This window comes from Lathamus discolor, chromosome 2, assembly GCF_037157495.1.
Source record: "Lathamus discolor isolate bLatDis1 chromosome 2, bLatDis1.hap1, whole genome shotgun sequence".
NCBI lineage: Eukaryota > Metazoa > Chordata > Aves > Psittaciformes > Psittacidae > Lathamus > Lathamus discolor.
The window spans coordinates 88,350,221-88,362,862 of NC_088885.1; the positions used below are offsets into that span (position 1 = coordinate 88,350,221).

A 12,642-nucleotide genomic window follows, 5' to 3' on the forward strand; every position below is an offset into this window, starting at 1 on the left:
CCGACCCCAGACGAACCCGCGCTGCCCCGCTTCCCCCCACCCGCGGCACCCGCTCGATCTCCCGCAGTGGGAGACCCCAGCCTCACGCCTCCATCGCCCCAGCGGGGCTCAGCTATACAACCGGGTCAGCTGCTCCGTACCGTCCGTCCGGTCCCCCCCCAACTACCACCACCGGCGGGGCGGGGCGGGCAGGGGGGCCGTGCGGCCGCACCAGGCGCCGCCGCCCCCCCGCCGAGCGGCGAATCCCCGCCCTGCGCCCGGCGGCGGAGGGAGGACGGACGGGTTGGGCAGCGCGGAGCGCCCCGTGCTGCCCCATTGCCGCCGCCCCCGGGGACGGGGGCGCACGGCCGCGATGTGAGAGGAACGGGTGCCGCGGCGGAGCCCGCCCCTGGGGCGGCGGGGCTGGATCGGCTGGCCGCCGTGCCGTGCCGTGCTGCGCCGCGCTGCGCTGCAGGCGTTGCAGGACCGCGGCGGCGGGCGGGCTGGCTGCAACAAGCCGACGCCGGCCGCCCGCCCGCGGCCCCGCCATGGGAGCCTGGCGCGGGGTGAGGCTTGCAGCTCCGAGCCGCCGGCGGGGCTGAGCCCGGCTCCAGCGCAGGTAGGAAGGCGCCGGGCCGGGCACCTGGGGCAGGCTGCCGGGCTGGTGAAGGGGCTGGACCCGGCTCCTCACCACCCAGCCGTGAGGGGTTCGGGCGGTACTGCCCGTCCCGACGGAAAGTTTGGGCAGCAGGCGGAGCGCGCTGCCCCGCCGTGAGGGTCGGGGGAGGCGGGCGGGCAGAGCGGGCGGCTTTACATGGGTTTAGGGAGCCGTACCTCGGAGGTGGGGCCGTGCCGGGAGCCTGGAGTGCCGTCGGTCATCGCGGCCGGAGGAGCAGTGTACGTAGTCTGGGTTGGTTTTCTCCAATTTCGTGTGCCGCGGTTTCAGGACGGGAGCCGGGAGCGGCGCTGAGCTAGTGGAGGTTGTGGGTTAACTGAGCCTCTGCTGCGGAAACTCTCAACGGCTCCGCTTTGCCTTTAAGACACAGGGAGAAAGGGGTGGTGTGTGCTTGTTTAGGTAGTTCGGAGGAGAGATAGTCTGGCTGTACGCGCTTTGATGTACTTCGTTTCGGTTGTCTTTAACAGAGATGTGCACACTGGTAGGTAAATAAATAAACAACTCCAAACCGACAGCATACTTGAGACTGAATAAGAGGTTAATGACAACCAGCATGCGTGCAGTCAGCGAATAGGATTCACTCTGGTAATTTCTGTTCCGGACTCTCCTGTGTTTTGGGGAGCTGTTTAATTCAGCGTGCGTGCTCTTCACATGTTGTCATTTAGAAGGAAAAATAACCCTCAGATGTGCCGGGTTTTGCATGCATCTGGCTTTGCGAATCTGAACTCCTCAGACTTACGCGTTGTGCTCTCACGGAGCCGAAGGCGCCCGCTCCGTGCCCGGAGGTCTGCTATTTATAAGACTTGGCGGGGGGGGGAAGGAGGAGGGATGCAGCACCAGGCTGTTGTTTGCCTTTTGCATAAACTACCGAGACAGGTTGCATATTGTTTGAGATGTTGAATCAGTGGAGGCGGGGGGGAAGAAGTGGAGAAGCTGAAGTGTTCCTAACCCTTTTCTTCCTAGGGACTGTGGATCTGTGAAGCGCTTCCCTCCGATGTGAACGCAGTGTCCCCTGTGGGATGCAGTAGGTGATGCCCAGCTCTACTGCAATGGCAATTGGAGCTCTTTCTAGTTCTCTTCTCGTAACCTGCTGCCTCATGGTTGCCCTCTGTAGCTCCACCATACCTGTACAAAAACTGGCCAAGGCTCAAGACAAACAGGAGATAAAGGCGAGCCAGGAAAAGAGGGACCACACGTCTACAAGGGACAGCCAGACAGGCCCAGGGAAAATGAATGAGATCAGCAGGAGCGGGAGGGAGGAGGGGAGCAGGGACTGGAAGAGCAAAGGGAACAGGAACTACTCGAACAAGGAGTCTTGGACTAAGCAAAAGCAGGCTTGGAACAGCCAGGGGACAGGCAGTAAATCGGGGAGTGTTGCAGTGCAAGAGCAGAGGGACGCTGCTCCCGAGGAACCTCAGGTAGCTGAAGATTCGTCTCTCCCAGAAGCTGTTGCCAGTGTAACTCCTGAACCCCCGGAGGAGTACGCCTACCCGGACTACCGAGGGAAAGGCTGCGTGGACGAGAGCGGCTTCGTCTATGCCATCGGGGAGAAGTTTGCGCCGGGCCCCTCTGCCTGCCCCTGCCTGTGCACTGAAGAGGGCCCGCTGTGCATACAGCCCGAGTGCCCCCGGCTGCACCCGCGGTGCATCCAGGTGGACACCACGCAGTGCTGCCCGCAGTGCAAGGAGAGGAAGAACTACTGCGAGTTCCGAGGGAAAACCTACCAGACCCTGGAGGAGTTCATGGTAAGGGCTGAAGCCGGAAGTCGTTTCGTGGGTCCTTCTGTCGTTTAAAGTGGTGTTATGTTCCTCAGGTGCTTTCTCTGGGGGCTGTTCTGGCACTCCCTCCCCTTTTCATTTCTGTGTTAATACTGCTTCTGCAGTGCTGCAAAATATTCCCCTTAAACATGACCTTTCTTGCTCTGTGGTACTGTAACATTTTTAAATGAGGGGGTTGATCTTCGTTAATTCCTTTGGTATTTACAGTAAGAAGTGCTGTTTGAAAGGATGCTACTCGATGGCGATATGGATTTGATGAAAATTTTCGGGAAGACATTCGTTTCCTTATTTAACTGTTAATTGTGAAACTTCTACCTTGCACGGGGGAGAACAGGCTTTTGTGAGCTGGCTTCTGTTCCTAGTCAGGCTGTGATGGTACCTTTTTGGAAGCAGACATTTCTCTTCTTAACCATTTAAACAGCTCTGCCAAGGTTGCATAATGTTCGCTTTCTGAGAATGACTGTGGGCCATCTTTCTGATAGGAACAATGGTTTGCAATCTGGATTACAGAAGATACCTAAGCAAAGGACTTGAAAAGCTTCATGTTTAGGGAAATCCTTTTAGACTAGGGCCTTTTTAGTATTGTTGTGCGAGGTTGTTATCATTGAAAATGCAATTTATTAAAGTGTGCTGAAAAGTTTTACGGGTTGCTTACCTTGCCCTTTTCCCTTTAGTATTTTATTGTGGCTGAGATCTGTGAGCAGGCAGAAAAGGCGGAATTTGCTTGTAAATAACTGTTAGACACAGGGCTGGTCCAAAACCCATTTCTGAACACACCAGAGATTTTTGAGCTGAATATATTGAGGGGAGTACAAAATCTAGTTCAGGGCTCTGGAAGCTTGAGCCCCTCTTGAGATAGAGAAAATGTGTTTGTGAAGGCTGTAAATAAGTTGCCACCTCTGCTCCCTGTGGTACTTGCCTGTTTTTGGAAGCATAACTTTGATTCATAATGTCTTTTCATGTTCTTTGACTTACTGAAAAATAAATAATTGAAGGAGCAGAATTACCCTCTCCAGAATAAACCAAGGTGTTTCCCTTGCTCTCTGCAGTAATGTGTAGAGCACTGGTGGATTTCAAAGCGTGGCAGAAGGCGTCATACCATCCTCCCTTTTCCCATGTAACCCTCAAGGATCGTGATCAGCTTCAGGATGGCAGTTTTCTACTTTAGGAGGGAGAAGGTAGCCACTTTTAGCAGTGGCTAGTTGGTGTGACCTTTTCAGAGATGGATTGTGAGATCCTTCCTTTGCCAGGGAAGTTAATTCTGAGGGGGGGCCAAAACAGTGATGATGCTGCACACGTTCTCTCTTAGGTCAGTTTTAAAGGCTTCTCCCCAGACTTCATTCACACTCATCTAACAAGTTGCATTTCTTTGTCTTTTTCTACAGTTGTGACATATTAATGGCTGTAAAGCAAGCTTAAAATGCTATATTCTGTTAAGTGTCTAGTGAGAGAATAAAACCTTAGAGCTCCCTCTCACATCTGAGCATGACTGGCAGCCTTGGTAGGAAGGGAGTGCTGAACACTGACATTTACAGAGATGTTCTGAAAAGACTTTGGCTTTCAGCTTTCTTTTTAACCTCATTCAGCCTTCAGCCCTTATGTTGATACCTTCCTGTAATGAAGCATCAATTCCCTTACCACTTTGTGTTAGGCAGCTTTGAAAACGTGAGAAGGGATGCCTGCTTGGAATGCACAAGGCAAGTTACTGACACAGTTAGGCAGTGGAACTGCAGTCTCTTTATTTTGATACGTGAGAACCTTGGAGTTTACTTGAGTTTCAACACTGATCCCAGTATTGTGAGCACAAAACTGTAAATGCAGATGTTTGCCTGTGCCACTGCAAGCAGTGGAGATGTCTGGTGCGGTAAGGTACAACGTAGTCGCATTGGTGCTGCTAAGTGGAAGCCATTGTAAATGCAAGTAATTGCAGATGGTTTCAAAGGTCATTTTACGAGTTGAAAGTTGATGGGCTTGGAGAGGTTACTAATATACTATCTCTTCATTAAGGTCAAGGAAGGAGCTATAAATGGACAGTGATCTGATTTTTTTCTGTGTCTGCACCTACTGTTTGTGGCAAAGAGTACCAGACATCAAAGAAAAAGTTGGTCTCCTAACTTTTAAGTGATGCTACTTGCACAAGTGTTTATGTATAGGTATGTAAACATGCATGCAGGTTTGGGAGTTTGCTTATATGAAATTCATGTATGGCTTGGCATGACAAAAATCTGCCCTGACAAGAGCCAGTGCTAACTTGGAAGCTGAGTGTGCCAGGAAATGGGGGTTTTCATGCATTTCTTTGGTTCATAGTCCTTCATGCACACTTTGCTTTTATGTGTGTGTGTGTGTGTGTCTGTATGAATGCATTTTTCTCTTTCCAAAAAGGACATGGATGTCAACACAAAAGACAACACAGGCGTGGGGGAAGGATGAGGTCTCATAAAGATGTTTCCATCAGCACCACTCCACTCCCCTGTGGATATCATGAGACAGGATGGAAGAGAGACCACAGCATCCATATGAGTGGAACGGGGAGCAAAAGATTCAGCTGATGAAATGCAGTGAGGATAAAATTCTTCACTGGAGCTGGAGAGAGCTGAGCATGTGTTCCACTAGACACTTTTCAATCTCAAAGTGAGATTAGAAAATGTAGGCTGACTTTCAAAGCCATGGCCTTCAAGGACCATAGATTATCTTCAGAAGTGTAACATTTGGAAAAGACTGACGTTGCTGAAAGTTGTTGCTTTGTGTGTCTTTTGTAGAATTTCTCTGCTACCCCAAATTGTATTTCTTTGTGAATAAATCTGGAAGTCGACAAACCCAAATGGCTTTTTGAAGCATCTGTAGTATTTTGAAGGCACAGAGAAGTAAAGCCAAGGCTGGTATGTTTGTTCTTGTCAGCCTAACCCCAGTGATGTTCTCCTAAGTTGTGTAACAAGGAAATATTAATAAGAATTGCAGCGCAATAGCAAATAATTTTGGGATTATGAGTGATGTTATTTTTTTTAACTTAGATGCTTTCAAAGCTGAAGGAACCAAATGTAGATTATATGTATATATATCTAATTCATGTGTTTTGTTGGCTTGGTTTTGTATTCTTTTGTTTTTAATTAAAGTTTGGCATGTGGAGAGGGAGAGGAGAAGGCTCAAATTGCTTTAGACCAGCACTTTAATGAGTGCAAATGATTTGTCATTTCTTAATTATCACAGTTTACACTAAGTTGCTGGGTAAACTTACTACCCTTACTAAGCTCCAGTTTTCTTCATGCCCCACTAGTGGGAAATTTACCTGCTTACACAATGGTGTGTTTGCTTTTTTACAACATCTGCAACCCCATTTATACATCTGCTCATAAACTTCCCTCTAAACAGTTCTAAAGAAGTGGTGTTGTGTTGTTTTTTTTTTTTTTTTGCCATCTGTACTCTTATTTTCTACGGGGTTTATGGCTGCCTAGTGAATACGTAAACTTCTGTGCCTCTTATTGTCTTCCCATAGTTTTTGCATAGGCAGAACTATTGATGCTATAGAGTTAATAGCTTCATCTGTAAACCATGGAGTTGTGGTAACATTAGTCCTCAGAGAGAAGTTGATAGGTGGTATTATTTCCAGTCCAGCCTGGTTATGTCAGATGTGTTAAGCATGAATGCTGCTGGGCTGGTTGTTTCCCAGATGAACAAGTGGGATGCTCGTTGCATTGGCTGCCACTAGAAACTGTGCTGCAGGGAATGAGCGAACGTTATAAAGAGTAGAAGAGAGGAAATGAAGGACCAAATGTGTCTTTTCATTCTGATTTATTCAGTTGTTGTTACATATACACGCAGTCTTATTGTCTCTTTCTCTCTCTAGTGATGATTATGTCTCCAAGTATCAATCTGCCATTAAGATGCAGAAAGTAGTGGGGTTTTTCTACAGTTCCTGCTACATTCTGATGGTACACAAAAAGCAATGCAGTGCCATTTAGTCCAAAGAGGAACAGATAAAGGTTGACACCGGTATCATTTTAGTAGCCACTGTGGTTCACTTACATGCCTGAAAAGAGCTTTGTAGAAATAAACACATGGAGACCTTCCTTAGCTTTGCTACTATTACTCATATTGGTGGGTTGTATGGATGACAGTACTTACTAAAGGTGTGTATTGCCCTGAAATCCCATGATCTATTGCACAGGATGCCTGCAGTATCACATTAACAGTGTACAGCATTCATGAAAGATGTAGTCTTCAAGTGTATGTGCTGTATAGGATGGAAGTGAGTTATTCTGAATCATTGTTATTAAAGATTAGAACAGTTTTGTTTCTTGTTCAGTAGTATTTTCAGTGCTTCATGAAATGGCTTCTTGTTCTGAGAATTTTAGGCTTCTGTCAAATTTGGAATTCTAGTAAACAACCTACGTAATTAGAATATGTTTAAATTTTACAGATGAGAGATTTAAGGAATAACATCTGTGTGCTGTCTTGTTTCTTGCTTATCACCAGATATTCTAGTTTTCACATCACTTCTAATATTGAATGGCACCGCTACTAAGCAGTGTCCTGGGAGAGGGAATATCTGTTGTAGTAGTTACTTGTCTCGTTGAACTCTGATTGGCAAATTTGCATCTTTTTCAAGTCATGGCAAAAAAAAATGTTAAAGCTGATTGAAAGGTATGGGTTTGCCTTGTTGATCCTGATCCTTGGAATTGAATTCTACTAGCTTCAATCAAGTAGGATGCCTTAAAAATTAACAATTAAAAAATCAGTCCTTCTTAAAAGGCATGTTTTCATAATTTAGTAAGTATTGTTTCTGGATGTAACTCCAGTGGGGACGTAGTCTTACTATTGACTTGCTGATAGTTAGGAGCTCAGGTCTGCCAAACACTCAAAATGTCATGTGTGGTTTAGGTGACTACCTGAGATACCTGAGCCTCTCGACTCTGAACACTGGATCAGGAACCTCCTCATCTGGTGACACTCCAGCTGTGCAAGGGAACGTGACAGTTTATAAACAATTACAGGACAAAGTTCTTGTCCCAAAGCCTGCAATAAAAATGTGCAGTACTACGCTGTCAGCCTCCTTGTAGCATTATATATGGTGTATGGTGTGTATGTATATGTTTTGTATGATGTGGTGTTACCCTGGGTAGAGAAGAAACTGGAAGTGAGTAGCTAGCAAAGGAAGCCTGAAATAAGTAGTAATAAAAACACAACACTGCAAGAGACCCTATTTAGGCTTTTAAGTGGAAGGGACGGCATGAAAGCTATGCAAGTGCATAAGCAAAGAACAGCCCTGGCAGGTGGGAAGAGAAGTGGCAAAGCATGGATGAGCATTTAGTTGGATATGATGCTGTGCAAGCATCAGCATGTTTTAAGTCTGGAAGTGAGAAGGATGTGAAAGAGGCAAGCAAGCAAGAGAGTGGATTTGACAAAAAAAAAAAATGTGATGGGCTGCCAGAGAAATAGGGAAAATTAATAGATGATCTGCATGTGGACATCCAGATGATTCTTCAGAGAGAAATGGGATTTTAGATTTGAGGTTGTCCTGCTTTTGTTGGAAAAATGTGACAGGTGGTGGCTTGCATCAGCTGGAATCCGGATTGAAAAGGATCCGTAAAAAACAACCTCATCCTTAAGTAAACCAAGAATTTGCCCAGATTATAGATTTAGAGGATCACTAATAATAACATTCAGCTGCATTTTCATCCTGCGCTCTGAGCGTGGATGACGATGTGGTTTTTTTTGGAGTTCAGCAACGAGATTTTAACTATTCCATTTATTGCTCTTCAGCACCCTTGCTTCCCTATACCACCAGCTCCTTGTGTGATATGAAGACCTCATTGTATACAGTGTACAACGCCTGGTCAGGGACACTGAAGAGGACAGCTAGAATTGTACATGTGGCAAATGCAGACATCTGAAAGTCTGTTTTTTACTAAATGGGGCCTTGATGCTGTTTTGTTTGGAATTAATTTCATTGAAGTAGGTCACTCAAGTAATTATCTCATGGTGCTCCTATTCTGTAGGGTTATTCAAAACCAGTAACATTTCAGTAGGTAAAAAGGATGACCTGTATTTTGCTGTACCTCTTTCTCTGAATTGCAGTTTCTCTTCAGAAGGTTGCAAGTATTACAAGGATGGTCCAAATACAACTAACCTAAGGGAAATACCTGAATTCGGAGGGTGTTTATTTCCTGACTTCTCTTTGGTAATTTTCAATAAAATGCAACTTCCTGCTACTAAAAAACTTTAAAACCTGGAAAAAATTGCAATAAGGATTTCCATCAAAAGAAGGCTCATATTTAATTTAGCAAAATTTCTCTTCTTTAAATACAATATTTTTTGCTAAATTGCTTTTTGACCCTCTAGTAGAATTAAACCAGAATTCATCTAAGTTATGAATTTAATTTGCTGGAATTAGATATTTTTTTAATTGTTAATTTTTCTGGATTAGAAATCTGGTAGGAAAATTTTCGCTTTATTTGTCTTAAAAATCCAGAGTTCTTGTTCGCAAGATCCCTTTGACTTTACCATTTTGTGTGCAGGTTCAGAGCAGAACCTGTGTTTTCTTCTGCTGTGGTTCCTTAATTTCGCAGTTGGGAAGGTAGGCATTGCACACTTCGGGAGGGCATTAAGTGAAAGAGATAAAAGATATCTGGATTTGTGTTTCAGGTTTCTCCATGTGAGAAGTGTCGCTGTGAAGCCAATGGTGAAGTGCTGTGCACTGTCTCTGCTTGCCCCCAGACTGAGTGTGTGGATCCTGTGTATGAGCCTGATCAGTGCTGTCCTATCTGTAAAAACGGTAAGTGATGTCTGTACAATGAGAAGAGGGCTTCTGTCAGATATATCCATGTTTTGCTGTTCTGGGTTTGAAATTAATTCCAGTATTTTTCTTTTTCCTCCAAAATGGAGATGGAGAAGCGTTGTGCATGGATTGTGTTTTCTGGTGTGAGGAGTCAGATCCTCCCTTGGCTGAGATGGACTTGCTTATGACCTATAGGGATTTTTTATTACCCAGGAGACAATTAGGGTATTAATAGCAGTCATTCATGTGGCTTCTGGGTATAAATTTTGCATGAACTCATTGTGTGAACATGTTTGAAATAGGCACACAAAGCAGAACTCAGGGCTCTTCGTGTTATCCACTTTTCAGCGTGAGCAGGAAAAGTTACTTTTGTTCTCCCTTCTTATTTCATCCCCTTTCAGAGGTTTTTCTTTCCTTTTTCTATTTTTTTTTTCTGAGGCAAATAAAATCTACCTTACTGAGCTCATTTAATTTTCATAACTAAATGAATTAAACTCCCAAGTTTAATTGAATATTTTTTGTAACTAAATTAGACAGAAAGTCTGTCTACTCCCAGCAAGGGCTTGCATTAGATCAAAGTCTTGGTCTATTTAGAGGAAGAAATTACATGACACACTAGCTCATCGCTTATAAAGAAGAAATGATAATTTATTAATAGAAATGAAAGCTGCAAAATCTCAAATGAAATTATATTTAAAATTAAAAAAAGACATTCAAAAATATGCAGATAATTTGCAGACATATTATTTCTGTAGAATAGGTAGGTTCTATTGCATTAGCTAAACCAAACTGATTAAAATTGTGGAAAAGCTAGGGGAGGAAAGAATGTACAGCATACGCTTTCCACAAATTCAACAGTAGATGATAAGGGATAGTTAATTGCATTGGAGGAGTTTCATTTGTATGGGTATAAAAGTAATTGCTTCACATCCCTTAATTGGTTGTTACAGCCCTGAAGGAATTTGTTCTTGGCTGTACAGCTTAAGGGCACTCTGCTTTTGGAGTTGAGGACAGGCATTTTTTGAGGCGTTCAGGGACAGTTTCTGAGGCAGGCTGAATTTAGGAGCTGGTGATGTGATAGCTAGCCAGTGCAGAGCATCCTTTTGCACTTGTTTGATGGCAAGAGCTTTCCTGATGTGCTCAAAGGCTTTTTGTGTGGGCCATGCTTTGCTGCAGTTCCCCAGGTCAGAATGGCTCTCAGCAGGCAAAAGGTCTGTTTTCAGTATGGGGGATGGAGTTACAAGCATATCACGTCAAATCTATGTAGTCTTTCCCACTGGATTTCTCCAGCAGTGTTAACACTGGAGCTGGATTGACTTCATGGGTGCATGTCCTCCTACAAGCATCAGCATAGTGCACTGCGGTGGCCATCTCCCAGCAGTGCCTTGCCTTTCAATTAAGGTGGTATGGCAGTGCAGGGCTTGGCTTGGCTGCTTGTGTGGATACCCTGACATGCTTCCCAGAAATGAAGACTTTCTTTAAAAACTGTGCATAAAGCATGCCTTAATTGTGAGGAGGCTGCCTTCTCTGAGTGCTAATGCTGAATTACCCTATTTCTGCCTGCAGGAAAAGGCTGATCTTGTCCTCAGTGTCTGAGTTTCAAGCATTACTTGCATATTCCTTGGCTATAACCACAAGCTGGCATCCCTGACCCAGTTTCAGACCAAGGTGACCAGAGCTGTCTTGTTTCCAGTGAGCTGTACTGTCACTTCTCTGCATGTCAGAGAACCAAGAGTGGCTTTCCTTGTTAGCTTTTAGAAGAGGAAAAAAGCCATTAACAATAACAAAAGCAATATAGCTCAGAAAAAGCTCAACTTTTCTGGTTCAGCAGCTTCAGTATGGTGTCACAAAGAAATTTCTGAGGAATCCTCCCCATCTGGGAAGTGCATAAAGAAAAAACCCAAACCAGGCTGTTTGCTTTCAGAGCTGATTTTTAAGTATGGGACACATGAGTTTTGCAGAGAACTTCAGTGAATTGCTAAATGTTTTTAATTAGATTGGTGCAAAAACCTACTGAGCAGAAAACCTAGCCAGCCTCGTCCCCTCATTTTCAAGCCTGCTGGAACAAATGTGCTGTGAATGTGAGTTGGGGAAGCAATCATCACATTATGCTTCAGGGTTGATTGTCACAGCGATGATGTCAACAACATTGTATTAGTGACCCAGAAGAGCTTGGGTGATGTACAGGGATCTCCGCTGCATAAGCTGCATAGTGGGAAAGGTGGAGCCGTGGAGAGTGTACAAGTGAGGTAGCTGCTGCCATGATTTGTATCCTGCCTTTGGCAGAGCAGGAAGGGGTGGGAGGTGAAGTTTAGGTTCTCTATATTTACTAACTTTTATGTGTCAAAAATGCAAACAAACCAACTGTTTTCCCTCCGTTTCCTGGCACATCATAATACGTAACAGTTTCCCAACTTGCCTGGGCTGTAGGTTGCTGGCAGTGAACCAACAGAGTGAGAGCTAAGCAACTGCATCTGTCACTGATAATACCACATACAAATGCCTGATTAAGAATTATGGAAATCTAGTGAAAGCCTGCCATTATTAAAAATTAAGGAATTCAGCCTCTTGGCAGGTGTGAGACGCTGTGCGTTATCCCTTGTGGGAATGAGGGGGGTTAGCTGACTCCCCCAGATTGATTCCACAAATGTGCTGGCAATCATTCAGATGAGGGATAGGTAACTGTGCATTGGGCTTGTGCAACTGTGTGCTAGTGTAGGTGCAGACTTACTCTGAATGTAAGAAGTAATGAATGGAAAACTTGCAAAGTGAAGAACAGCCTTGTGTGTAAGATCTAATAGCGTTTTCTATCACATCACAAATTCCTAGGAGGAGCCTAGATACTTCCGTAGTTGAAGATAGTATTTTCTTCTTTGTGGGTGGGCACAAGGGAGTACTTTGAGGAAGTATCTCTCTGAAAAGCAGTGTATAGAAGGGATAAAAGGTGATACATCACTGAGAAAATCTTGGGGTGAGGTGATTTTTTCTGCTTTTTGTGTCTTAAGTCACTACAGCTAAGGGAGCTGGTTTGTGTTTATCTTATGTACGTGCCCTGCAGGGAAGCAGGGTGGAGATGGAGGGTTTTCTTCTTGTGTGGGTTGAAGGTTGAGCTTCATGCTTTTAGTAACCAACAGCAGCAGCAACAACAAGAAAAAATATCCAGAAAGTTAAATGTGACTTCAGAGAGTTGCATTAAGTAACAGGTGCCCAATTCAGATCTCTGTCCTACTTCATAGTATTAGCAGTGTAGTACTTCTGTGGAAGCTGTTCCTGTTAACAGCAGTATCAGTGAGCCTAGTATGGGGTACAGGCCTTTCTACAGTTTGTACAGAGTGAAGGGTAAAGATAATAGGCATACAATTCCCTTTACATTAGGAGGAGCTAAGGCTGGGCACTTGACACTGATTCATTTGGGGCTGTGGGTAGGGGGTGGG

The 12,642-nt window shown here is 44.8% G+C and overlaps 1 protein-coding gene across 2 annotated transcripts in view; it reads left to right on the forward strand.

Moving 5' to 3' along the window:
• The first annotated feature begins 474 nt into the window (after window positions 1-474).
• The window catches only part of VWC2 (von Willebrand factor C domain containing 2), a 55,471-nt gene continuing 43,303 nt past the window's right edge, over window positions 475-12,642 (forward strand). The window contains exons 1-3 of one of the 2 annotated variants that reach the window (XM_065669313.1): window positions 475-598; window positions 1,619-2,400; window positions 9,076-9,205. In XM_065669313.1, the coding sequence (XP_065525385.1) occupies window positions 1,687-2,400; window positions 9,076-9,205 (844 nt within the window). In that variant the 5' untranslated portion in view covers window positions 475-598; window positions 1,619-1,686. Of the gene's footprint in view, window positions 599-1,376; window positions 1,441-1,618; window positions 2,401-9,075; window positions 9,206-12,642 lie in introns of those variants that run through there. The other variant, XM_065669314.1, reaches the window with a different exon arrangement.